We start from the raw sequence: 23,404 nt of genomic DNA, 5'->3' as shown, positions 1-23,404 counted from the left end.
AGAGCCGACCGAGCGAGGCCTCTCTCGGACGCACGAGGAGAGGAGGAAGAAGCGCGAGGCTCATCGCTGCTTCTTTGCACCCTTGCCCGGCTTCGCCGGCGTCAACGACGCGGCCCACTCCTGCCACCACGTCTCCTCCGACGTCATGGCCCTATACTGCCCCTTCTCCCCCTTTGCCTTGTCGCTCCGCACCACCTCGAACCGGACCTTGCCCTCTGCTTCTCGCCCGACGCCCTCTGCCGCTCCCTCTCCCTCGGCGGGCACATGCACGACGACGATGGGCGCTTGCTCGAGCACGGCGGCGGCGCGTCGGCGCAGCAGGCGCGCCGTGAGGTGCTTGGGCCGGTGCCACTTGGTCGCTCGCGCCGACGGGCTCAAGATGCGCGGCTCGGCGTCGGCCTCGTGCTCGGCGATGCGCCTCGACGGCGGCAGCGGCGGCGGGTGCGACGCTGCGCGCTGCTCGGGCGTCTGAAGCCTGCGCGGCGGGAGCGGGCGCACCGGCGCTACTTCGCCGTCGGCCTGCTCGCCGACGGCCTTGCGCTCGAGCTCGGCGAGCTTGCGCCAGCCGTCGCGCAGCAGGCCCTCGCGCATGCCGCCAAGACCGGCCCGCTCAAGGACGGCGAGCGCCTCGGCGCAGTCGTCGACGTCGATGCCGCCTCGGCGGACCTTGACGGCGAGCGGCGCGCGCACTTTGCCCGTCTGGAGGTTCCACCACCGGCGCTTGACGGCGCGGATGCGCTCGTCGGGGAGCGGACCGAGGAGGCGAGCGGCTTCGGAACGCGGGTCGGCGCGCTCGGGGAGGGTTGGCGGCGTGAGGAGATGCGCCGGGGTGGGCGGCCGCGAGAGGTGAGCGACGGGGGAGGTAACGAGGGCGGCAAGGGCAGGCGGGAAGGAGCGATTAGGAAGGCCCGGCTCGAGGAAAGGCTGCGTGGAGAGACAGATCAGCTCGGTGAGAAGGTGGAAGGAGGCGAGGGAGCTCACCGAGAGGGCGACATGCTTCTGCGGGCCACGCAGGCCGTACGCCGTCTCGAACGCTCGAGTCAGGGCATGCAGGTAGCCGTCGTTGGCTGCTTGGAGGTGACGGAGAAGCTGCAAGGGGGCGGGCGCGGGGCAAGAGTCAGCTGCGCGCGTCGGCGCGAGAGGGTCGAGGAGGAGGGCGCACCTTTTGGGCGTGTTTGACTCGGCGAACTGCCTGCGAGCTCGACTCGGGCGGTGGAGGCTGCTTGAACGAGGTGCGGATGGCGTGCAGGTAGTGCTCACTGTGTGAGGGGGGTAGAGAGTGAGGTTGAGAAGTGGGGTGGGCTGATGAGGAGCGAGAGAGGCGGACGCACCTGACGCGGGAGTCTGGGAGGTGCCTGGCCTCCTTGAGCAGCTGTCGATAGAGGTCCTTGCCGAGCAGCATCTCGCAGCGAGGGCGACGGCGGACTTTGGTTGAGCGAGAACCATTCGAGCGAGCCGACGACACTCTCGCTCGTCCACTTCACCCTCGACTCGCCAAGCCGCACACGGACGGCCTCGAGGTGTGCTCTCGCAGCCCCACCATGGCGCGCTCGCCCGCCGCCGACTCGCCCTCGTCGTCGTCGTCGTCCTCCTCGCCTCGGGTCTCGCGCGCGTTCGCCCTCCTCGTCGCCGCGAGCCTCGCCGCCTGCCTCGCCCTGTTCCACGCCCACACCGCCAGCCAGCCTTCGTACCCGCCGGGCTCGCTCCCGCCAGATGCCCGCGGCAACGGCGCCGGCTCGTGCCGCATGAGCTTCATGTCGCCCGCCTTCGCCCACCTCAGCGGCTTCGGCCGGGAGTTTACTCGCCTCGGCAACGGGCCCTGGGGCCTGTACCTGTACCGCGAGGCCGGCTGGGACGACGACCCGTTCGTCGACGACGGCCGCGGCGGCGACCGCCTTCGCCTCTCCGGCACCCCTGTCCTCTTCGTCCCGGGCAACGCCGGCAGCTTCCGCCAGGTCCGCAGCCTCGCGAGCGCAGCGAGTCGTACCTGGCTCGAGGTGCCCGGCGTCAAGCGCAAGGCCGTCGCGACGAGGGACGGCGCCGCCAGCCTCGACTTCTTCACGCTCGACTTCAACGACGACTTTTCCGCTTTCCACGGCCAGACGCTCCTCGACCAGGCCGAGTACACGGCCGACTGCATCCGCTACATCCTGTCGCTGTACGCCCACCACGAGGACGACCCGCCAGGCCGAGACCGCCGCCCGGACCCGACCGCCGTCATCGTCGTCGGCCACTCGATGGGCGGCATCGTCGCCCGCGCAGCGTTCCTCAACCCGCACTACCAGTCGCACTCGATCTCGACCTTGATCACGTTCGCGACGCCGCACGTCGTCCCGCCCGTCACGGTCGACGCCGGCGTCGACCGCGTCTACAGCGCCATCAACTCGTACTGGCGCAGCGCGTACGAGCTCTCGTCGTCGCCGTCGTCGTCGCCGGGCTCGTCGCCGCCGTCGTACGACGCCATCTCGCCGCCGTCACCCGCCCTGCGCAACTTCCGCGCTCCGCCGCACGACGAGCTGCGCGACCTCGTCCTCATCTCGATCGCGGGCGGGCTCTCGGACGTCACCATCGCGTCCGAGTCCGTCTCGCTCGCGTCGCTCGTCCCCTCATCGGGCGACAACGGCTTCACCGTCTTCACGACGGCGATCCCGGGCGTCCAAACGCCCGTCGACCACCTCGCCATCCTGTGGTGCCAGCAGCTCATGCACGTCGTCGCCCAGGGCCTGCTCGCCGTCGTCGACGTACGCCGTCCAGACGGCGTCCTTCCCCGAGGTGAGCGCGTCGCCGAGCTCGGCCGGCGCTGGCTCGGCGAGCTCGAGCGGCCGGCGCTCGGCGCGAGCGGCGAGGCGGCGGCGGCGCGCCGCATGACGCTCGAGGCGCTCGAGCGCGGCGTCGCAGCGCACAATCTCGCCGTCGGTGAGCGCCTCGTCGTGCGCCCGAGCGCGAGCGGCGACCTGTCGCCGCGCACGTTCCTCCTGCCCGTCCCGCCGCGGCGGACGTACGCCGGCCCGCGCAGCTTTGCGCTCCTCACGTCGGCATCGATCGGCCGTCGCCGCGAGGACACGGTCGAGGTGTGGGCCTGCAACGCGCGCGACGAGGAGGGCGGCAAGGTCTGCCGGTCGCTGTACCCGCAGCACGTCGCGACGCTGCCGGCCTCGCCGCACTCGAGCGTGTCGCCCGTGCTCCCTGCGCCGATCGAGGACGGCCGCATGAACCTCGTCGCGCTCGAGGCCGAGCAGCTCGAGGGCGTCGACGACATCGCCATCGTCGTCAAGGACGGCGCGCGCGCAGACTGGGTCGTCGCCGAGTTTGCCGACCGCGACAAACGCGTGCACGTGGTGGGAAAGGGTCCTCTTCGTGCGTCTCTCGCATTTCGCCTCGCCATCGTCGTGGTCGCCCGACTGACTCTCCTCCCCTCTGCAGAGCTCCTCCTCGGCGGGCACAAGCTCGAGGCGGTTCCGTCCAGCCCGGCCATGCTCACCGAGCTGTGGCTGCCGGCGCTCGACTCGTCGCTCCTGACCCTCAAGCTGCGCGTGTACCGCAGCGAATGCCAAGGTGCGCCGATCTTTCGCCTCGACTCGGACGTCGAGTGAGTCCCTGACCCTCTCTTGCCGCCGGCCGCCTCGCCTCGCAGAGCACGACTCGCTCTTTGCGCCCCTCTTGCGCCAATACTCGCCCCTCGTCCACGAAACCAAGTTCTTCCCGAACGTGCGCATCGCGTCGCTCTACACGCACGCCGCCGGCCCGTACCTTCCTCCGCCCTCGTCGCCTTTCACCTCGTCCGGCGCCTGCCTCCAGTTCTTCCTCGACCCGACGTGCCCTCGCGACCCGCACAAGAGCGAGACGGCCGACCTTGCCCTCGAGATCAAGGTCGACGTGTGGGCGACGCTCGGCGGCCTGGTCGTGCGGTACCGCCTCGCGCTCGTCACCGTGCCGTTCGCCCTCGCCATGCTCGTCGTCGGCCTGTCGGTCAAGCTCTACAACTCGGGCAGTGCGTCACACTCTCGCTCTCTTCGTTCCTGAGACGGTCCCGGACGTGGCCTGATCCTCATTCGTCCGCAGGCACGTTCCCCTCGTTCGGCTCGACTCTGTCGTCCTTCTCGCGACGCACCCTTCCTTCCCTTCTCCTCGCCCTACTCGCCCTCTCGTACCTTCAGTCGACGCTCCTGAGCACCCACATTTCGTCGCACGACCGCCTCGCAGCCGTCGAGCCGGGCCACCACCACCACTCGCACCTCTCGCTCCCGCCGGCCTGGATCGCCAACGCGCTCCTCGGCAACGGCGGCAGCTTTTGGGCGCCCTTGGCGCCGTTACTCGTCTTTGCGTCGGTCGGCGTCGTCGCGTGCGAGTACTGGGCGCTGTGGGCCATCGTCGCCGGGTCCGCTTGGGCGATCAAGACGCTCCAGCGCAACGGTCCTGCGCGAGTCAAGGCGTTGCTACCGTGCGTCCTGCTTCTCTCGACTCTCGTCAAGGAATGGGACTCATCCTCGCTCCTCGCCCGCAGCGTCGCCGAGCCGCCCGAGACGCTGCCGCTTCAGCGCGTCCTCACCATGGTCGCCCTCCTCCTCCTCGTCATCTTCTTCGCGCCGTACCAGTTCGCCTTTCTCGTCATCGTCATCGTGCACCTGTTCTCGACGATCCGTTGCCTCGTGCACGCGCAAGAGTCGTCGTCTGCCTCATCCTCGTCGGCCGCCGTCACGCCCGCCGCCGCTCGCCGCCTGTGGGACCGGTACCACTACGCGTTCGCGATCCTCGTCGTCCTCGTCACGCTCCTCCCGATCAACGCCCTCATCCTCGTCGTGTGGGTGCGCAACCTCGCCGTCGGGTGGCTCGCCCCGTTCTCGTCCGACCACAACGTCCTCATGGTCTTTGGCTTCCTAGCCAACGTCGAGGCGCTCCACAGCGGCAAGGTGCTGCAGAGGAGCACAGGCGGCCGGTGCGTCCCCTCTCGTCCTCTCGTCCTTCTACCCCTCGCGCCTCGAAGCCGACGCTTACCTCGCGCTGGGTCCCTCAGGTTCTCTCCCCTCGTCACGGCCGCCTCGTTCGTCGTCCCGGCGGCGTACGCCCTCCTGTACGGCATCCGCTCGGCGCACCGCCTGTACTCGCTCGCCAACCTGTGCTTCATCTGGCTCGCGCTCGGCACGAGCGACGCGTTCGTCGGCGCCGACCCGAACGCCGCCCTGTCGTCGACGTCGAGTGGGACGGCGACGGGCCTGGGTGTCGGCAGCGGCAAGAGGAGGACGAGCGAGCCGCCTGAGCCGCGGCCGGAGCTCGGCGCACGAGCCGTCGCAGCGGACGAGTTGTCGGCGAGCGGTGGGCGCAGGGTCGCGACCGTCCGACGGAGCTAGATCTCTCTTTGTGTAGTCCCTGTTGTGCAACCGAGTGCCCGTATGCCTTTCTTGTGCAGGGGAACCTCAAAGTCGCCGGCAGGTCCGTCCGAAGAGCCGGAGGGGGTGCGGGGCGGTGTCCAGCGCGCTCTCTCTCTCCACCGCATCCCGCTACGAGTGCCAGGTGCGTCCAGTCTCCCTGCGTGCACGCGAGGCCGACCACTGACCCTGCCCGTCGTCCTGTGGCCGCAGTCCAGCCTCATCGTCCCCACTCCTCCCCGCACCTCGGCACCTCTCGTTCATCCTCCTTGCTCCACCATGGCCCCCAAGACTGCCACGCGCAAGGCTTACATCGTCGGCGTCGGCCAGACCGCCTTCGAGAAGCCCCGCAACCGTGTCGACTGTGAGTCCGGCCTCCTCATCCTCTTCTTCGCCGGCGGGTCTCCTCCTTGCCGCACCATGGCTGACTGGCCTCGTCCCTTTGCGCAGATCCCGAGTGAGTAGTATCAGCGATGGTCCTGCGAGTCGGCCCCGGCCAAAGCTGACGTTGCTCGTTCTCCCACAGGCTCGCCGTCGAGGCGGCGACCAAAGCGCTTCTCGACGCCGGTGTCAACTACGACGAGATCGAGCAGGCCTTCGCCGGCTACGTCTACGGTGTGCGTCGAATTCTCTCTTTACACTCGCGCGCGCTGTGGGAGGAGGCTCTGACTCTTTCTCGCCCCCTCGAGCAGGACTCGACCTGCGGGCAGCGCGCGCTGTACGCCCTCGGCATGACCAAGATCCCGATCATGAACGTCAACAACAAGTGCGTGTCTCTCGTGACGTTCAGAGAGGCGAGCGTCGACGACTGACCACCTTTCTTCGCCCTGCAGCTGCTCGACTGGGTCCTCGGCTCTGTGGCTCGCCCGCCAGGCCATCGAGTACGGCATCGCCGACTGCGTCATGGCGCTCGGCTTCGAGAAGATGGCGCCGGGATCGCTCACCAACGCGTTCAACGACCGCGACCCGCCGCTGAGCAAGACGGTCGGGCTCATGGCCGACATGGACAAGATGACGACCGGCCCGTTCGCCGCCCAGATCTTTGGTAACGGCGCGCAAGAGTGCGTCTACCTCTCTCTCATGCGCGACGGCGACGAGCGAGGCGAGACGAGGGCCACCGGTCCCTGCGTCGTCGAGCGAGCGAGCGCTCACACCCCTTCTTTCCTCCATCTCGCAGGTACATCGAGAAGTACGGCGCCACGTGGGAGGACGTCGCCGCCATCGCTGCCAAGAGCCACACGCACTCGGTCAACAACCCCTACGCCCAGTTCCACAACGCCATGACGACCGAGGAGGTGCTCGCCGACAAGAAGGTGACGGACAAGCTCACGCGCGCCATGTGCTGCCCGACGTCGGACGGGTCGGCGTGCGCCATCGTTTGCTCCGAGGACTTTGTCAAGGCGCACAAGCTCGAGAACCAGACCATCGAGATCGCCGCCATGGCCATGGCGACCGACTCGCCGCGCCTGTTCGAGGACCGCAGCTCGATCGAGCTCACCGGCGCCGACATGACTCGCACTTGCGCCAAGGAGGTCTACAGCAAGGCCGGCATCACCGTCGACCAGGTCCAGGTCATCGAGCTGCACGACTGCTGTGCGTCCGCCCTTTCTTCCTCTCCCTCTCTCGCCCGTCGCTGCGACACCTGGTCCGCCGACTTACGCTCCTCTCGCCCGCAGTCGCCGCCAACGAGCTCCTCCTGTACGACGCACTCGGCCTGTCCAAGCCCGGCAAGGCGCACGAGCTCGTTCGCAACAGGGACAACACGTTTGGCGGCCGGTTCGTCGTCAACCCGTCCGGCGGTCTCCTGTCCAAGGGTCACCCTCTCGGCGCGACGGGCATCGCTGCGGCCTGGTTCGTCGTCCAGCAGGTGCGCCCCTCTTTCTCTTGTTCGCCTCGCGCCCCTTCCTCCTTCCCAAGTCGCGACGGTCCCCTCCCGCTCGCCCTCTCTCAACGTCGCCGTCGTCGCCGACGGTCTCAGCAGTTGACCTCGTCCCTTCCCTTCAGCTGCGTGGGTGGGCCGGCCCGATGCAGGACCCTCGCGTCGTGCCCGGCGTCATGGAGAAGGACGGCAAGACGGCGTACGGCCTCGCGCATAACCTCGGCCTCGGCGGCAGCTGCGTCGTGACCCTCCTCCGCCGCCCGAGCTTCTACGAGTCGGAGAAGAAGGGGCCCGATGGCCGCGACCGGCTCGGGTACGAGCACGGGCACGAGTGCCGCCCCGTCACCATGGCCGAGTCCGTCTTCCTCTTCCTTCTCCTCTTGCCGCTTTCCTCGGCCCTGACTGACTCGCCTCAACAACGCCCGCAGCGTCGACAAGGTCAAGAGCAAGAAGGCGTTCTCCAAGTGGGCCGAGGCGAACCTCTGAGTGCTCGAGCGAGCGAGGAGAGCGGGTTCGAGGAGGGTCTGTGCGAGCGTCTCTATTTTGTTGCGCCTCTCTGTCGGCAATGTACAGCAATCAGTCACTCTTGCACCGGCTCGAGAGCGGCCTGCAAGCTGCGAGACTGAGTCGTTGCGGCCCCCACCTCGCCTCGCTCTCCTCCCTCGCCCTCGACCACGACCGCACACGACCCGCTCGTCGGCTAGAGCTCGCCGCCTGCTCCGTACACGCACCATCCCGCCTCATCAGACCCCGACCGTCCCTCGCCCTCTTCCCCAAGCCCCGTCCTCACCTCGACGAGATGGCGGACGTGCCGAGCGACCTCAAGGCCGTGTCGCCCTACCTCGCCCGTGCGCGCGAGTTGACCAAGGCTGAGCCCGTCATCGCCTACTGGTGTGCGTCCACATCCCCCTCTCGAGCCTCAGAGTCGCCCTCGTGAGCGTTACTGACCCGCTCTCCTCCTCCCCCTCCCCGCACTCGCCTGCACAGGCACCTTCCACGCCCTCCAGCAGGCCATGTCGCTCCGGTCGAGCGCACCCGAGAGCCAGGCGTTCCTCATCAGCCTCATGGACCAGCTGGAGGAGGTGCGTGACCGGACGCGCCCTCACCAAGTGGGGCGACCACTAACCCTCCTCGCACACCTCGTCTCGCAGAGCAAGGCGGCCAATGCCAGCAACGAGGCCTTCACGGACGACCTCGCCGCCTCGGCCTACATCGAGAACTTTGGCCTCAAGCTCTTCTCCCAGGCCGACAACGAGGACCGCAAGAGCAAGGCGACGAGGTGCGTCCCTGTCTCTCTCTCTCTCGCCCTCTCGCGTTCCCAACTGACCTTGAGCATCTTCAGGTTGACGGCGCGCAAATTCCTGGCGGCGGCCAACTTCCTCGAGCTGCTCTCGATCTTTGGCGAGCCGACAAGCGAGGTGCGCTCCGACTCTCTCTTTCCTCGACCCCCCTCGCCCACTTTCCTGACGCAGCTGCTCTCCCACAGAACCGGGACAAGATCAAGTACGCCAAGTGGAAGGCGTCCGACATCGCCAAGGCCTTCCGCGAGGGCCGCACGCCGACGCCTGGGCCTGTCGGCGGCCTGCAGGAAGGCGACGAGGACGCGGTCGAGACGTCGCGGGTGACGGACGCCGAGGCCAAGGAGCTCTCGCAGGAGCTCGCGGCGCTCGGCACGGGCGACGAGGCGCGAGCGCGTCCGCCGCTCGAGGGTGCGACGCCTGCCGAGAGCACGACGCCGGCGACGGCTGCCGCCGGCTCGGCGACGCACACTGCCAAGTCGGTCGCCGACGACGAGCCCGTATCGTACCCGTTCCCGCAACAGCCGACGACGCTCCCGTCTGCGCCCGCCGCCGCCGCCTCGGACGACGAGGGCGAGGAGGAGGAGCCAGGCTCTGACTTTGTCGACGACGAGCAGCCGCCGCCGTCTCGCGCCGCGACCCCGCCAGTCCCCTCCTTCCTCGACCAACCGGCATCCACGTCTGGCGAGCCTGTCACGCCCGGCGGTCCCGTCACGCCCGTCCCCGAGACGCACCAGACGTCGGACCTGCCCGTCCCGCAGGCGCATGTCGCCTTTGACCCGCCGGCGTTCCCCTCGGCCGTCTTCCCCTCGGCCCCCGCCCTCCCTCCTCAGCAGCCGCATCCTCCTCCCCCGCACGGCGCAGCTGCGCCGCCCTCGGCTCGTTCGCTCGCCCCGACCTCTGTCGCTGCACGAGCTCCTCCCGCCGCCGCCGCCGCCGCGCCGCCGCCTGTCGCGCCGCCGCCGCCTCGCCGGGACGAGTACGACCCGATGGAGGTGGCGCAGATGCAGAAGCACTGCCGGTGGGCCGTCTCGGCGCTTAACTACGACGACTTTGAGACGGCGCGCAAGGAGCTGCGGCTCGCGTTGGCGATGCTGGGCGAGTAGCCCGTTCGGCGGGTGCAACGAGACGGGTGTGCAGCGTGTCTCGGAGCTGTCGAGAAAGAGAGAGAGTCGAGAGAGCCAAGCGGGCGAGATTACGAGCTGCGAGTTGTAATCGACCTTAGCCCGCTCGCCGTTCGTCCTCATCACTCCGCACCCACCCCGTCGACAGGCGCCATGTCGCAGCCGAGCGTGACGCTGTGCGTCCAGAACATCAACTACAGCATCGTCAAGAAGGACGGTGCGCCCGCTTCCTCGCCCTGGCCCCTCCCCCATCCTCGTCGCCTCTTCGCACCCCGCTCACCCTCCTCGCTCCCCCGCCCGCTCCTGCAGAGGCCCGACGAGCGCTGTACTGCCTGTTCGGCTCGTACGGCAAGGTCATCGACGTCGTCTACACGCGCGCGGCCAAGGTGCGCGGCACGGCCTTTGTCGTCTTCCGCGACCTCGCCAGCAGCACGGCCGCCATGAGGGGGCTCGACGGCGAGAGCTTCTACGGCAAGAGCCTGGTGCGTCCCTCTCTCCCTCTCTGTGTCGCGGCGGCGGGCTGTCTGCGGCCGCTCCCTCCCCGCACCTCCTCCTCTCGCCCTCCCTCGCTGACCTCGCCCCTCGTCTTCCTCACAGCGCATCTCGTACGCCAAGTCGACCTCGCACGCGACCGTCGGCCAGACCGAGGGCCCCGAAGCCGTCTACGCCATCAAGCTCGGCCTGCGAGACGTCGACGGCAACACGGCCAACGGCAACAAGACCAAGTTGACCGTGTCGGGCGCGCAGAAGAAGCTCAGCGACGACCGGCGGGAGAAGCGGGCGCGGGACAACGAGGAGGAGGAGGAGGAGGACGAGAGCAGTGACGAGGACGGGCCGGCCGAGAGGAAGAAGGGTCGGCAGGACGAGGACGATGGCGATGGTGCGTCTCGCGCTCTCTCGTCTCTCCCAGCCGCCTATCCAGTCGCAGCCACTGACGCTTCGACATGTCCCTGCAGAGGCGATGATGGAGGAGTCGGACGACGAGGACGCACCAGGTCCGGCGGCGGCAGCAGGAGAGGGCAGTGGTTCGAGCCCGTCGCTGCAGGTCGAGGGCCTGCCGGCAGAGGTGACGACCGAGATGCTCACGGCGCTCTTCCAGCAGTACGTCTCGCCTTTCTCTCCCTCTCCCCGCCGCACGCTCTCGTGCCCGCACGAGCCGGACCCGCTCACTCCCTTCGCGCGCCTCCCTCAGGTATCCCGGCCTCGCCACGGTCCGCCTGAACCCGACCTTGCCCGACGCCGCACCCAAGAGCGGCAGCGCCCTCGTCCAGTTCGAGAGCGCGGCGCAGGCAAGCGTCGCCAAGGACGCGCTCGATGGCTTCCTCGTCGACCGCGACGCGCCGATCCAGGTGCACTTCGCTGCGAGCGCGTGAGGGCCGCCGCCGTCGGTCCTCCTTTCCACTTCTGTGCAGTGTCGGGCGCGCGGCGGGCGTGCAAAATGTATGAACAGCCGCGTTTCTAGCCGTTCTCGGACGGCGACCGAGGAGGAGAGAGCAGCTCGAGAGGCGAGCTCTACAGCGAACTCCTCTTTAAGCGAGTACACCTCTCGACGACTGTCGCCTATGCCTGCTCAGACCAAGCGAGAGACTCGCTGAGCCGTTGCGAGCGGCGAGGAGGGCGTCTCTCGAACGAGGGGAAGCTCTCTCGCTTCGACCGCCACCTCTCGCATCGTCGCCATGCGGAGAGCTGCAGCAGGCGCACTGCGCACTGCACTCGGCTCAAGGAGCACCCAGGCGCACCCGCGACCAGCCCCTCGCCCTCCCACCGCCAGCTCGCCTCGGCCTTTCTCGTCGTCGACCCCGGCCGCCTTCTTCTTCCGCAAGCCGACCAAGTCGGCGCAGGACCTTGCCGGCGAGCTCGTCCAGGCGTGCAGGGATGACCGCCCCGACATCATGGCCAAGCTGTACCCGTCGTTCGTCGAGGCCGTCTCCAACTCGTCGTCGTCGTCCTCATCAAGCTCGCGCGCTCCGCTCTCGCGAGGCCAGTTCCACGACCTGATGCGGTTCGCCGCCACGACGGGCAAGTCGCGCCTCGCCCTGCGCATGTTCAACGACGCGCCCGTCCGCCTCGGCTTTGCCCACTCGCTCGAGGACCACCACATCCTCGTCATTGCCCTGTCGCGCGCCGGCCGCCCCGACAAGGCCATCGCCTGGCTCGAGTCGATGCGCGACACGCACGGCCTCGCCCCGACCGTGTCCGAGTGGAACGCCGTCGTCCAGGGTTACCGCCGCATGCGCGACCTCGCCGGCATGCGCGCCACGGTCGACCGCATGCGCGCACGCGGCGTCGAGCCCAACGTCGTCACGTTCAACACGCTCATCGCCGCCCTGTTCGAGTATGGCGACCTCGACGGCGTGCGGCGGGCGGTCGCCGACATGGTCGAGCGCGGCGTCGAGCGCGACCTGTGGACCGAGCAGACGCTCCTCGCCGGCTTCCTCAACGTCGGCGAGCTCGCCTCGGCCCGCGACGTGCAGCGCCGGCTGAAGAGCCTCGTCGCGTCGGCGCCGTCGGACTCGCGCGGCAAGGGCAAGGCGTCGATCGACGCCGGCGCCGTCGCCGGGCTCGTCCAGTTCGAGACGGTCGAGCATAGCCTCGAAGCGGGCGTCAGCCTCGCGCGCGAGTTCCGCGAGCGGGGCTTGCCGCTCAGCACGCGCACGCTGAGCACGCTCGTCCAGTACGGCGTGAGCGAGCTCGGCACGGCCGACGAGGGCGCCGCCCTGCTCGACCGCCTCGAGGACGCGCTCGGCGTCGAGGCGGACCGGCACGCGTGGTCGACCGTCGTCGCGGCACTCGCACGACGACCCGCAGCCGACGGCGGGCTCGACGAGGCGCTGCGGGCGTACCAGGTCGCGCGGGACCGGTCCGTGCGGCCCGACTCGTCCATGATCCAGCCCCTCCTGACGGCGCTCCTCCTCCCCTCGCCGACGCCCGACACGATCGCCACCGCCCGCGAGCTGTACGACGACCTCGCGACGTCGTCCAAGTCGTTCACGACGGCGCCCGACGCGAGCGTCTACGTGACGCTCCTGCGCGCGTGCGCCGACCCGGTCCACCCGGACCTCGAGTGGTCGAGGAGCCTCGTCGGCGACATGAAGCAGCGCGGCATTCGTCTCGACGGCGCGAGCACGACGTGGCACATCGTCGCCCTCATGCGCGCGGCGTCGTCGTTCGACGAGGCGTTTGCGGCGTACGACGAGATGCGCGCCCTCGACCCGTCGGTCCTCGACCGCAAGGACTACAACACGATCCTGTCGGCCTTCACGGCCCTCAAGTTCCCGTCGTCGTCGTCGTCGTCGTCGCCCGACTCGGCGGCCCCGGCGCCGCTCATCATGGAGTTTATGACCGACATGCGCACGTCGGGCCACCCGCCCAACTCGGCGACATACGCGCTCCTCCTCACGTACTTCTCGCGAGCGGCGTCGGCGTCGCCGGCGACGATCGCGCACCTGCACTCGCTCATCAAGCTCGACGTGCACCTCGACCCGGACACGCCCTTGTTCAACGCGCTCATGGGCGCCTACTCGCGCACGGGCGCGTTCAACGCGGCGTACCGCATCTGGGACGCCATGCTCCTGCACCGCAGCGGCGACCCGACCGAGGCCGGCATCGACGCCAAGACGGTGTCGACCCTGCTCGACACGGCCGCGCACGACGGCTCGCCCGCGGCGCAGCGGCGCGCCGAGCGCGTGTGGGCCGACCTCGCGCGAGGGACGCTCGTCGGCGGGCGCGTGCGGCGCACCGCCAACAACTGGGACGCGTGGGTCGAGGCGCTCGGGCGGTGGGGCCGCCTCGACGAGGCCGAGCAGGTCGTCTTTGGCGACATGGCGCCCGTCGAGCGGCGGCAGCGTGCGTCAGACGGCGACGGCGACGGCGACGGCGCTCGCGACGTGGCGCCCGTCGCGAGCGAGGGCACGGTGCGCGCGCTGCTCAAGTTTGCGGCGCGCGACTCGAGCGAGGCGCAGCGGCGGGTCGCGCAGCGGGTGCGCGACGAGCGGCCCGACCTGTGGCCTGCGGTCGAGAAGCTCGCGCTGCGCAAGCGGTGGACGAGCGAGGGGCAGCAGGACGAGCGGGTCCAAGAGAGCGAGGAGGGTGGGCGCGAGGAGCGAGGAGGTTTCTTTTCGTCGGCCGCGACGGCCAAGGTAGACGAGCGCAACTAGACGAGCTCGACTGGCTCTCCCTTTTCATGCTTCTGTGCGAGTGAGAGACTCTGCGATTGACAACGAGAGAGAGCTAGTGCTACAACAACAAGGAACGGCGGGACAGAACAGGCTCGCTCCTCCTCCTCGCTCTCCTCGTGCGACTCGATTACTTGCCGAGGACCCTCCTCGTGACAGCTCGCGGCATGCAGTAGACCGGGTCGATCTCTTGCAGGCCTGGATAGTCGAGGAGGGAGAGGCCTGTGCGCGAGTCGAAGACAGAGAGAGAGGGAACAGGGAGAGGGTCCGTGCGTCAGTCGGGGGTTGCTCAAGAGCCGCACGAGCTCGATCGCGACGTCGACTTCGAGAGGAGGATGAGAGGAGGATGAAATAAGAGGACCGAGAGAGGCAGAGAGAGAGGCGACGCACCGGCGAGGCCAAAGACGGTGTGGAAAACGTCGGGCACGTCGTCGGGGCGGTCGGCGATGCCGCCCTTGTCCGGGTCCTGTGGCGTCGCGAGGGACAGCGTCAGTAACACGGTAATGTGAGTCGGCGAGGGATACGAGTATTGAGAGGGAGAGGAGGGCGAGAGGAGGAAGGGAGAGAGAGAGAGAAAGAGGAAGACGGTGACGCACCTGGGCCGAGAGGATAAAGTGCGCAAGCTTGTCGCCGTCAATCCAGTGAGTGCGGCCGAGGATGGCGAGGCTCGCGATGGCCCACCAGCTGTAGCAGACCTGTGTGCGCCGGCGCGAGGGAGAGAGGGTCAGGGCGCATTCGTCGTGCGAGACAGAGATGTCTTGCGCGATGAGGGAGGGAATAGGCAGGAGGAGATGAGAAAAAGGAGAGACGTACGTCCTCGAGCTTCTCGGGCCGGCCGTTGAGCCCGCCACAGGGCAACTGGCGCTCGCACAACCACCAGCAGAGCGTGTCTGCGTCGACGAGGTCGAGGCGGTCGAGCATGGCGAGGGCGCCGACGCAGGTCCAGACTGTGTGCGACGAGGGAGAGGAGAGAGAGAGCTCGTTAGGCGCTCTGGGAAAGAGGCAAGGAGGACGAGAGGACGAGAGAGAGAAAAGATGACGGACCGTACGCGGCGTGGCTCTCTGCGCCCTCGACCATGCCGAACCCGCCGTCAAAGTTCCTGCAGCGCTCGATAAAGGTGACGGTCTTGTGCGTGTCGAGGGCGTCGAGGCGGCCGAGGAGCGACAGGCACGACACGGCGCAGTACGAGAAGCGCGAGTCTTGCTCGCCCCACTGGTCGCCGGCGAACGAGCCGCGGACGGGGTCTTGGAGCGAGAGGACGACTGTGGGAGATCAAGAAGAGGTTAGGGAGGGTCTGGGGAACGATGAGAGAGAGGGTGGGGACGTACAGGCGACGATGCGGTCCGAGTCGACGCGGTCGAGGGCGTCGTGGGTGGCCAAGATCTGGATGGCGCTCAGGGTCGAGTGGAGATGGGGTTCGTGTCCCGGGTGAGGGGCGAACGCTCCCGCGTCGGGGACCCAGCACGAGAGGACCCAGGCGAGCATGTCGTCGCGCGGGAGGGCGTCGGTGCGGTTGAGGATTGCGAGGGCGGTGAGCCCCCAGTAGATGCCGTTCATGCGAAGGTGCTCGGTGTAGTAGTAGCTGAGGTCTGTACGCTTCTGCAGTGCGGGCAAGGGGCTGTGTGAGCAGGTGAGGGCGGACCCGAGGACGAGGAGGACGAGGAGGGACGGACCTTGTCGAGGGACTGGATGTAGGCGACATGGAGGTCGGTCAAGAGCGGGAGCGGATCCTGTGCAGCAGTGCTCATGGCTAGCTGGCAGCTGTTGGCGGTGAGGAGCGAGGTTGGTCCTCATCTCGTCCTCCTCCTCTCGCTCTCCCCCACACCCACCACACCTTGACCAGCTCGACCATGGACGCAGTCAAGGATCTCGCAGACTCGGGCAAGGTCTTTGTCCGCGACGGCAACGCTGTGCGTCCCCCGCTCTCACCTCGTTGTCGTGGTTCGACGTGGAGACTGTGGTCGCTCATCTCGCGCACCTCGCTCGCAGTTCATCACGCGCTGCACAAAGCCCGACAAGAAGGGTCCGTTCCTCCCATCCATCCCTCTCCCAGCCTGTCCTCGCGCTGACCCTCTCTCCCTCCCCGCACGCGCCTTGATCTCGCTCCCTCGCCCGCACCCGCAGAGTACGTCCAGATCTGCCGCGCAGTCGCCATCGGTTTCGCCATGATGGGCGGCATCGGCTACCTCGTCAAGCTCATCCACGTGCGCACCCCTCTCCCCCTCCTCGTCCCTCTCTCCTCGCCCTCGACTGACACGCCCCTCTCCCCGTCAGATCCCGATCAACAACATCCTCGTCGGCGGCGCATGATGCACCTCCCTGCCCGGCATCCTTCTCGGGACGGTGAACGAGGGACGAGCGAGGGAGAGGGGGGCGGAGGACGGTCTCGCACGCGCACTTTCTCCATCAGCAGTTGTACCACCCCTTGCGCGCTCGACGAGGCGGTCGAGGGGGAGAACGTGTACTTGTTCGGCTCTCAGCCTCTCCTCGTGTCGAGAGAGTCCGCCGTTCGAGAGCGATGGCGTCTCGCTTTCCCCTCGTCGCTCGCCCTGACCAGCACGGCAGCTCTCGCTCAAGCACGCCGACTCTCGCGCACCCACTCTCACGCTCTCTCGCCAGCGACGTCGCCCCACGAGAGGAAAGACAGAAACCCCCTCTCCTCGTTACAGCCTCCCTCGAACCCTGGGCGCGCGCGCTCTACTCGTCGGCCTGCGCCGCCCGCTGCTTCGAGAGCGCCTTCATGCGCGACAGGTAGTCGTCGTACTGGCACCTGGTGGGCGGGGAAGGGGAGGGAATGGGTCAGCTCGGCGCGGCGGGCAAGGAGGAGGAGGAGGGGAAGGGGGAGGGGACGCACTTCTCGTAGATGTGTCTGCGGACGATGGGGAGCGACGAGGAATGGGAGAGAGTGTCAGTAAGGGCGCATCGTGTGGGCGAGTCGCGCTCAGGCTGGAGGAGAGACCGGCAGCGCACCGCTCATCGTCGCACTCTGCGAGGAGGGGGACGAGGTCAGCTCTCAAGTTCTGGAGGCGGGGAACGAGGAGAGAGGAAGGAGGACGCACTCCAGGTGGCGTAGAGGTTCTCATGCCGGCACACGTTGAGCGGGATGAGGAGCCTGCGCAGGGAGGACGAGGAGCGCGGGGTCAGGTCGGTCCTCGGCAGTGAACCAGGCCGCTCGGGCGTGCGCGCGCGGCCACACAGACAGGTGGAAGTGCAACTCACTTGCCGCAGGCATCGCGCCAGCTGCAGGGGGACGAGGGGACGAGTCAGCGCCGCCTCGAGATGAGGACCCGAGAGTGAGCTGGACGCACCCGAGCGGGACGCGCGCCTTGAGGGCTGCGCTCTGGTCTGCGGGTTGGGGCGAGAACGGCTCGGCAGAGGGCGACATGGTGCGGGTGCTGATGAGGGCGAGCGTGCGGTGGAGGGACGGCGAGGACGAGTGCGACAGGACGAGTCGCCCTCTACCGCTCGCTCACGACTCGCAGGGCCGTCGTGCGGAAGTGCAACGCAACCTTAATTGCCCGCAGATTGGCCACCAGCTCGCTCAGAGCGAACAGAGGAGGTTGCACCCCGACCTCCTCCTCGCCGAGCCAGACCGCTCGCTCGGCAAACTCTCGAGAGACGCTCTCGGGGCACGTTCTGACTCTTGTCGAGCACCGAGCAGACACAGTGAAAGCCGGGGCGATACATCCTTGCACAGAACGAACGAGGAGAGAGGAACAACCGAGCCCGAGCTAGTCTACATGCGCACGCCCTCCATGAGGCGCCGCTCGCCCTCCTTCGTGATCGTCTCGACGCCGCGGTCCCTGCCCGTCAAGCCCTTGAGCAGCCGCTTGCCCGCGCTGCTCTTGAGGAGCTCGTTGGCCTTGAACGACGACCGCACGAGCGGGCCGCTCGCCCAGTACAGGAACCCGAGGTCCTCGGCCTGCTTGGCCCAGTAGTCGAACTTGTCTGGCGTGATGTACGACGAAACCTTCATGTGACGCTTGGTCGGGCGCATGTACTGCCCGAACGTGACGACGTCGACGTTGTTGGCGCGCAGGTCTGCGGGCGGGCGGCGCGAGACAGTGAGCGATGCCGGGCTCGAGGCGCAGGGGAAGGGAAGACAGAGAGAGAAAGGGACGCACCCTTGAGCGTCTGGAGGATCTCCTCGTCCGTCTCGCCGACGCCGAGCATGAGGCTCGTCTTGGTGATGAGCCCATCCTTTGCCGCCTTGGCGACGCGCAGCACCTCGAGGCTCTGGCGGTACTTGGCGCGCGGGTCACGCACGTACGGCGTGCGCGACTCGACCGTCTCCATGTTGTGCGCGAACACGTCGAGCCCGGACTGGGCGACGAGCCGGATCGCGTCGGCGTCGCCGGCAAAGTCGGGCGTGAGCGCCTCGATCAGGATGTGCGGCGCCCTGCGAAGGGAAGCGATTCAGTCCCGGACCTGAGCGAGAAAGAGAGAAGAGAGAGGGCAGGGGAAGAGGGAGACGCACTTGGTCTTGGTCCTTCGGATCGTCTCGGCGATGTGGGCCGCGCCGCCGTCAGCCAGGTCTGCGCGCGTGTGAGAGACTGTAAGCAACCGCTCTGGAAAGAGAGAGGGCAAAGGACGGGAGACGCACCGTCACGGTCGACGCTCGTCATGACGATGTAGCCGACGCCCCACCGCGAGATGGCCTCGGCCGTGTTCTCGGGCTCGTGCACGTCGAGCGGTGGAGGCGCACGCGACGTCTTGATCGCGCAGAAGCGGCACCCGCGAGTGCACGTGTCGCCCATGAGCTGCGTGGGCGTGACGAGCTGAGGTCAGCTTGCGGCTCGAGCGAGAGAGGGGGGAAGGCAGGAGGAAGAGGAGAGACGCACCATGATGGTCGCCGTCGCGTCGCCCTTGTCGCCTCCCCAGCACTGACCGATGTTGGGGCACCTCGCCTCCTCGCAAACCGTGTGGAGCTTGAGGCCGCGCAGGTCCGACTTGATCTTGTTGAAGCTCGCCGAGGTCGGGATCTCGGTCTTGAGGTACCGCGGCAGGCGAGTCCTGTGTCCGAGCAGACAGTCAGTGGTGCTCTGCTTCGCTCGCGGGTCGACAGGAGGCAAGGGAGAGGCTCACGTCTTGTTCTTGGTGAAGACGACCTTGTCGCGGACGAGGGAAGGGCCCGACTGCTCGCCGACAAAGTCGTCGATGGTGGCCTGCTCAGCTCGGAGGGCGTCGAGTCGAGGACGGTGTGGCTGTGCTGCTGTCGCTGCTGCTGCCGAGGTCGAGGCGATAGGAGGTGGCGATGAAGTGGTGGCGAGGGAGCGGACCGAGGACGAGACGGCACGGCGCTGCAGGAGGACGGGCAAGGTCAGGTCGGCACAGGGATGGTGCGTGCGCGTGCACGCACAGTAACGAACGCAGCCATGGCTGCTGGGGTGAGGCTGGGTGAGGCTGGGAGAGGTTGAGTCTGCCGACCCCGCGCTCGTCGCCAACCGCCGCCGACGGGTTGCCTTCAAGCGCGCTCGCTTCTCTCTCAAGTGCTGCAGCGACTGGTTCGCCGTAGCTCTCACTCACTAGCGAGCGCGAAGGAAAACTGCCCGTGCGCTCGGTGCGACAAACAGGTTTCAAGGCCTGAGCGAGCTGCCGCCTGCTCCGCGCTACTTCCGCCGCGACTCGCCCTCGACTGCCTCGAGACCCTTCTGACGCACCCACCCTCGCACCGCACCGTCGGCACGCTCGAGCACGTTGAACTTGACCGCCTCGTTGCCGACGGCGAGGTAGAACCCTCGGCACTCGTCGTCCTGAGCGTCGCCAGTCAACTCGTTGGGCGTAGTGGAAGCGCGAGGCCCGGCGAGCGTCATGCGGGCAAAGAGCTCGAGGACGTTGGGCGTGCGGGTCGGCGTCGCGAGGAAGGGGAGGAGGAGGTCTGCGTGCACGCACGGGCCTGGTCAGTGAGGCCGCCGTACGAGGCGGTCGAGAGGAGGAGACACGTACCGAGAATGATCGGCTTGCGCGAGTGGCCGACCGGCGTCGAGAGGAACGTCCTGCCCTGCGGGATCGACGGCAGCTCCAGGTTCTTGACGCCTTTGGGCACGTAGTGGCCGACGAGCAGACCTGCGCGCGAGGTCTCGGTGAGCACCGACAAGGAGAGAAGGGAGAGAGAGAGAGAGAGACGCACCCTCGTAGCACCTTCTGTGCGTCGCGTCGAGCGGCCAGACGGGCTCGCCCGTCGCGGACGCGACCTTGACCCACCACCACTCGGCCGCACCCTTGACGCGCCAAGACGAGAAGACCTTGTCCTTGACGAGTCGGCGGAACTGTGCGGCGGCACGATCAGCTCGTGGGCCGAGAAAGGGGAAGAAAGGAAGGAGAGAGAGAGAGGCGCACCTTGACCCGGTTCGTGAGCCAGACGGCGACGACGGCGGGCTTGTCGCCGAGAAGCGCCGGTAGGTCGAGTTTCCAGAGGTCGTACGCGTCGAACGTCTCGTAGCTCGAGGACCGTGCGGCGGAAGCGTTTGGCCATGGCGGGCTGGAAAGGGCGACGAGGTTCAGGAGCTGATCGTGGACGCGAGCGCTCGAGGGGGCAGGGGGCAGGGACGCACTCGATGACGACGACATCCCAGCCACCTTTGCTGCGCCCGACGTTGGCGATGCCAGACGATGGCGCCGACCAGGTCGACAGGTCCGACAGGAGGAAGCCGCTCGACGGCGGGACGAGTAGTCCGGCTCGAGGAGCGGGTACAGGTCCTTGGACGGCGGCGCGCCTACCGAGCTCGACGACGACGCTCGCCGTCGGCGAGTCGTTCAGGACGAGCCGGTCGAACAGCTGCGGGACGGAAACCTCGGCTCGCGGCGGGTCGAGCCGAACAGGGTCCTCGCCAGCCTCTCGCTCCCGCTCGGCCGCCGCGATACCGACGAGGTCTAACTCGTTGCGCTCATCTCCTCCATCGCGCGATCGCCACTCGACCCGGTCCGCCTCGCGCTCGCCGACCCAGCCCTCGTGCTCTGCGCGCTCTGCCCAGCCCTGCTGCACCGCCTCGATAGCGACGCGCAAGTCGAGCGATACGCTGGCGTGGTGCTCGGCCGACTCTTTGTCGGTCGTCGACTGGCGGTCGAGCTTGTCGCGCTGGAGGACAAAGTCGGCGGGCGAGGCGGACTCGGCGGGAGGGGGAGCGGTGCGTCGCCTCTTGCGGCGAGGCTGGTCGCTGACAGGGTCGCGCGACGGCTGCTGGTACGGCCTGCTGGGCGACTCGTCGAACAGGAGGGCGTAGTCGGCGGGAAACCGGTCGAGGAAGGAGTGGGGAGTCGAGACGAGGTGGTGCGACGCGAGCGACAGCTGGCCGGTCGTGCGCTCGAACGTGGGCAGCTCGGCGGTGTAGAGTATACTGCTGGGCATCGACCCGGACGCGCTCGAGCAAAGTCGGCGGGGCGTGGAGGGAGGCCTTCGTCTTCATCAGCTCTCCTCGTCCGACTCCGTTTCAACGACCACACGGAAGCTTTGCAGGCCTCTCTCTCGACGAAGACAAGGACAGAGGCGGTATCGGTACACGTTTCGGGCCCAGCACACACACAGAGGGAGAGAGAGAGAGAGAGCGACGAGGGAAGGGAAGGGGAACGCGCGCTTCTATGGCTCGCTCTACGCCTCGGTCGTCGGTGCGGGCGCATCCGCCTCGGCACCGCCCTCCTTCTGCTGCTGCTGCTGCTGCGACTGGTCCTTCTTGGGGCCCCTCGGCCCGTTGCCGCCCTTGCCACCGCGACCACCCGCACCCGTCGTCCGGCCGCCGTAACGCGCCTGCTCGCGCTCGCTCGAGACGGCGCCACCTGCCGCACGCACCTCGATCGCGCTCGCCATGGCCTGCGAGCGGAACAGGAGGCCGCGCGACTTCTCGATCACGGTCTGGTAGACGGGCGTGTCGGCGTGGTTCATCTGGACGATGTTCTGCTCGACGAGGGAGTGCGTGTCAGTGAGGGGGCACGAGGAAAGGAAGAGGACAGAGAGAGAGGACGAGCGACGCACCTCCTTGAGGTCGATCTTGGCGTCGAGGCGAGCGTCGCGCACGAGGTCGACGATCCACCGCTCGCCCTCCTCGCGCGAGAGGCCGAGGCGGTCCGAGAGCTCGCCAATGTCGATGCGGTGGTGGATCTTGCAGTACGCCTCGGACACGAGGAAGCGCGCGTTCTCGACGAACTCGCCCTTGAACGCCTCGAGGAAGAAGTCGTCGTCGAGCGCGGCGCCGGCGTCGCACTTGGCCATCTCCTCGCGGGCGCCCTCGAAGTCGACCTCGCCGTAGAGCTTGCGGAGGAACTCGGTGACGGCGTCGCGGTACTGGTACTGCTCCTGGCCGAGGGCGCGCACGACGTCGCGCACCGCCTCGCGCGAGCGCGCCGAGTTGCCCTGCGAGGCCGGGCCCGCCGAGCGCAGCGTCGACTTGCGCGCGATGACGACGGCCGCGACGAGGTACCGCAGGAGCCAGGGCGACGCCGTCTGGATCGTGTTGAGGTAGTTCTGGTTGAGCCACGACTCGAGGAGGAGCTCGCGCCCGTTCTCGTGGTTGAAGTAGACGAACAGGGACCAGTGGAGCCACCACGTGCGCTGCTGGAGCGCGACGAGGGGGCCACCGGGCCCGTTCGAGCCGCGCTGGTCGATGTGCTCGCGCAGGCCGTTGAGCTCCTCGAGCGCGGCGTCCCACGAGCCCTCGAGGATGTCGGACGCGAGCTTGCCCCACATGGCCGACAGGACGAGCTGCGAGTCGGTCGACAGCACGCGGAAGTGGTACAGGTAGTCGGACGCGCCGCCGTAGTTGCCGATCGAGTACTGGAACTGCCCGAACTTGTACAGGAGCTCGATCTGGTCGTTCGTGACCTGCGAGGCGGTCGTCGACAGCGAGGTCAGGCTGATGTTCTGTGGGTAGAAGGAGGCACAGAGGGGGGAGAGCGAGAGAGGGGGGACGCACGTTGTGGTTCTCCTTGAGGTAGGTCAAGTTGTGCTGCTTGTCCTGTCGCAGCGCCGAGACGACCTCCGGGTTCGAGATGACCTCCATGACGCCCTGCGCCTGCGCCTGCAGCTCGTTGAGCGTCTTGACGACCTCCTCCTCGCGTTTCCGGAAGTCTGCGCGGGACGAGGCGAGGTGTCAGGAGGCGACGCACAGACGAGAGGCCGCCGCATCGGCGTGCGCGGCATGAAGGAGAACGAGATGGGACGCACCGGCGTGGCCGGCAACCTCCTCCGAGTCCTCCTTGCCCTCGAGCTCGCGCTGGAGGGCCTCGACGAAGGTGACCATGTTGGTCTTGCCCTGGCCGAGGAGGTCAATCTTGGCCTGGAGGACCTCCTCGTGCGAGTACTTCTCGCGACTCTCGAGGAAGTCGAGGATCGGGAGGACGAGCTGCCTGTCGAGGTGAGGCAGGAGCTGGGCGAGTGCCGACGAGGACGAGGCGGCGGGGGCGACCATGGCGGGAGAGGCTGGCAGGGATGCGGGAGGGGGTAGTGCCGGGCTGAGACGGGTGCTGTACGGATCTCCTGAGTGCTCTTGAGCAAGGCAGGGGCGAGGTGGTCGAGCGACGCGCGAGGGTCGACGAGGGGAGAAAGGGGACGAGACGACGCGAGCTGGC

At 68.1% G+C, this 23,404-nt stretch overlaps 11 protein-coding genes across 11 annotated transcripts; 6 read left to right on the top strand and 5 right to left on the bottom strand.

Annotated features, from left to right (window-relative positions):
• Positions 1–48: 48 nt before the first annotated feature.
• RHOBADRAFT_51280 (uncharacterized protein) lies at positions 49–1,402 on the bottom strand (the record flags this gene model as incomplete). The annotated part of the gene is made up of 4 exons (XM_018415755.1): positions 49–924; positions 982–1,089; positions 1,163–1,259; positions 1,332–1,402. 4 exons carry the CDS (start codon positions 1,400–1,402, stop codon positions 61–63), a joined length of 1,140 nt encoding a protein of 379 aa, XP_018273474.1. The 3' UTR covers positions 49–60.
• Positions 1,403–1,541: 139 nt separating this feature from the next.
• On the top strand, positions 1,542–5,390 carry RHOBADRAFT_51279 (uncharacterized protein; the record flags this gene model as incomplete). Its single annotated transcript, XM_018415754.1, has 6 exons — positions 1,542–3,357; positions 3,424–3,555; positions 3,635–3,991; positions 4,063–4,441; positions 4,505–4,936; positions 5,015–5,390. 6 exons carry the CDS (start codon positions 1,542–1,544, stop codon positions 5,346–5,348), a joined length of 3,450 nt encoding a protein of 1,149 aa, XP_018273473.1. The 3' UTR covers positions 5,349–5,390.
• A 255-nt stretch (positions 5,391–5,645) lies between these two features.
• RHOBADRAFT_51278 (uncharacterized protein) lies at positions 5,646–7,830 on the top strand (the record flags this gene model as incomplete). Its single annotated transcript, XM_018415753.1, has 9 exons — positions 5,646–5,730; positions 5,817–5,823; positions 5,893–5,983; positions 6,059–6,132; positions 6,200–6,427; positions 6,544–6,959; positions 7,043–7,233; positions 7,371–7,600; positions 7,674–7,830. 9 exons carry the CDS (start codon positions 5,646–5,648, stop codon positions 7,729–7,731), a joined length of 1,380 nt encoding a protein of 459 aa, XP_018273472.1. The 3' UTR covers positions 7,732–7,830.
• A 214-nt stretch (positions 7,831–8,044) lies between these two features.
• Positions 8,045–9,687, top strand: RHOBADRAFT_51277 (uncharacterized protein; the record flags this gene model as incomplete). The annotated part of the gene is made up of 5 exons (XM_018415752.1): positions 8,045–8,138; positions 8,233–8,327; positions 8,397–8,524; positions 8,588–8,663; positions 8,732–9,687. The coding sequence occupies 5 exons, from the start codon at positions 8,045–8,047 to the stop codon at positions 9,647–9,649; spliced, it is 1,311 nt and encodes a 436-aa protein (XP_018273471.1). The 3' UTR covers positions 9,650–9,687.
• A 133-nt stretch (positions 9,688–9,820) lies between these two features.
• RHOBADRAFT_41413 (uncharacterized protein) lies at positions 9,821–11,040 on the top strand (the record flags this gene model as incomplete). The annotated part of the gene is made up of 5 exons (XM_018413882.1): positions 9,821–9,884; positions 9,977–10,149; positions 10,265–10,547; positions 10,624–10,768; positions 10,860–11,040. The coding sequence occupies 5 exons, from the start codon at positions 9,821–9,823 to the stop codon at positions 11,038–11,040; spliced, it is 846 nt and encodes a 281-aa protein (XP_018273470.1).
• A 303-nt stretch (positions 11,041–11,343) lies between these two features.
• On the top strand, positions 11,344–13,824 carry RHOBADRAFT_41412 (uncharacterized protein; the record flags this gene model as incomplete). Its single annotated transcript, XM_018413881.1, has 1 exon — positions 11,344–13,824. One exon carries the CDS (start codon positions 11,344–11,346, stop codon positions 13,822–13,824), a length of 2,481 nt encoding a protein of 826 aa, XP_018273469.1.
• A 148-nt stretch (positions 13,825–13,972) lies between these two features.
• On the bottom strand, positions 13,973–15,591 carry RHOBADRAFT_51274 (uncharacterized protein; the record flags this gene model as incomplete). Its single annotated transcript, XM_018415751.1, has 7 exons — positions 13,973–14,064; positions 14,233–14,308; positions 14,439–14,537; positions 14,656–14,789; positions 14,887–15,105; positions 15,172–15,442; positions 15,517–15,591. The coding sequence occupies 7 exons, from the start codon at positions 15,589–15,591 to the stop codon at positions 13,973–13,975; spliced, it is 966 nt and encodes a 321-aa protein (XP_018273468.1).
• An 82-nt stretch (positions 15,592–15,673) lies between these two features.
• Positions 15,674–16,330, top strand: RHOBADRAFT_64484 (uncharacterized protein). The gene is made up of 4 exons (XM_018418494.1): positions 15,674–15,753; positions 15,833–15,866; positions 15,968–16,047; positions 16,118–16,330. The coding sequence occupies exons 1-4, from the start codon at positions 15,694–15,696 to the stop codon at positions 16,151–16,153; spliced, it is 210 nt and encodes a 69-aa protein (XP_018273467.1). The 5' UTR covers positions 15,674–15,693; the 3' UTR covers positions 16,154–16,330.
• A 210-nt stretch (positions 16,331–16,540) lies between these two features.
• RHOBADRAFT_41409 (uncharacterized protein) lies at positions 16,541–17,228 on the bottom strand (the record flags this gene model as incomplete). Its single annotated transcript, XM_018413880.1, has 6 exons — positions 16,541–16,613; positions 16,698–16,712; positions 16,814–16,829; positions 16,903–16,955; positions 17,063–17,083; positions 17,152–17,228. 6 exons carry the CDS (start codon positions 17,226–17,228, stop codon positions 16,541–16,543), a joined length of 255 nt encoding a protein of 84 aa, XP_018273466.1.
• A 279-nt stretch (positions 17,229–17,507) lies between these two features.
• On the bottom strand, positions 17,508–21,191 carry RHOBADRAFT_51271 (uncharacterized protein; the record flags this gene model as incomplete). Its single annotated transcript, XM_018415750.1, has 12 exons — positions 17,508–17,884; positions 17,968–18,242; positions 18,321–18,378; positions 18,447–18,603; positions 18,685–18,856; positions 18,929–19,143; positions 19,203–19,222; positions 19,521–19,721; positions 19,790–19,909; positions 19,974–20,112; positions 20,183–20,324; positions 20,398–21,191. 12 exons carry the CDS (start codon positions 21,189–21,191, stop codon positions 17,580–17,582), a joined length of 2,598 nt encoding a protein of 865 aa, XP_018273465.1. The 3' UTR covers positions 17,508–17,579.
• Positions 21,192–21,325: 134 nt separating this feature from the next.
• RHOBADRAFT_47966 (uncharacterized protein) lies at positions 21,326–23,244 on the bottom strand (the record flags this gene model as incomplete). Its single annotated transcript, XM_018415074.1, has 4 exons — positions 21,326–21,734; positions 21,813–22,658; positions 22,750–22,904; positions 23,001–23,244. 4 exons carry the CDS (start codon positions 23,242–23,244, stop codon positions 21,432–21,434), a joined length of 1,548 nt encoding a protein of 515 aa, XP_018273464.1. The 3' UTR covers positions 21,326–21,431.
• Positions 23,245–23,404: the final 160 nt, after the last annotated feature.

Source organism: Rhodotorula graminis (genome assembly GCF_001329695.1).
Source record: "Rhodotorula graminis WP1 unplaced genomic scaffold RHOBAscaffold_2, whole genome shotgun sequence".
Classification (NCBI taxonomy): domain Eukaryota; kingdom Fungi; phylum Basidiomycota; class Microbotryomycetes; order Sporidiobolales; family Sporidiobolaceae; genus Rhodotorula; species Rhodotorula graminis.
Note: the sequence above shows the minus strand (reverse complement) of the source record. Positions and strands in the feature narration are given on the sequence as shown.

What these genes read in the sequence shown, in the direction of transcription:
- RHOBADRAFT_64484 (XM_018418494.1), top strand. Translation starts at nt 15,694, where the DNA reads ATGGACGCAGTCAAGGATCTCGCAGACTCGGGCAAGGTCTTTGTCCGC. An exon ending in TTGTCCGCGACGGCAACGCT is followed by an intron (nt 15,754 to 15,832) that starts GTGCGTCCCCCG and finishes CCTCGCTCGCAG; the next exon opens with TTCATCACGCGCTGCACAAA. An exon ending in ACCTCGTCAAGCTCATCCAC is followed by an intron (nt 16,048 to 16,117) that starts GTGCGCACCCCT and finishes TCTCCCCGTCAG; the next exon opens with ATCCCGATCAACAACATCCT.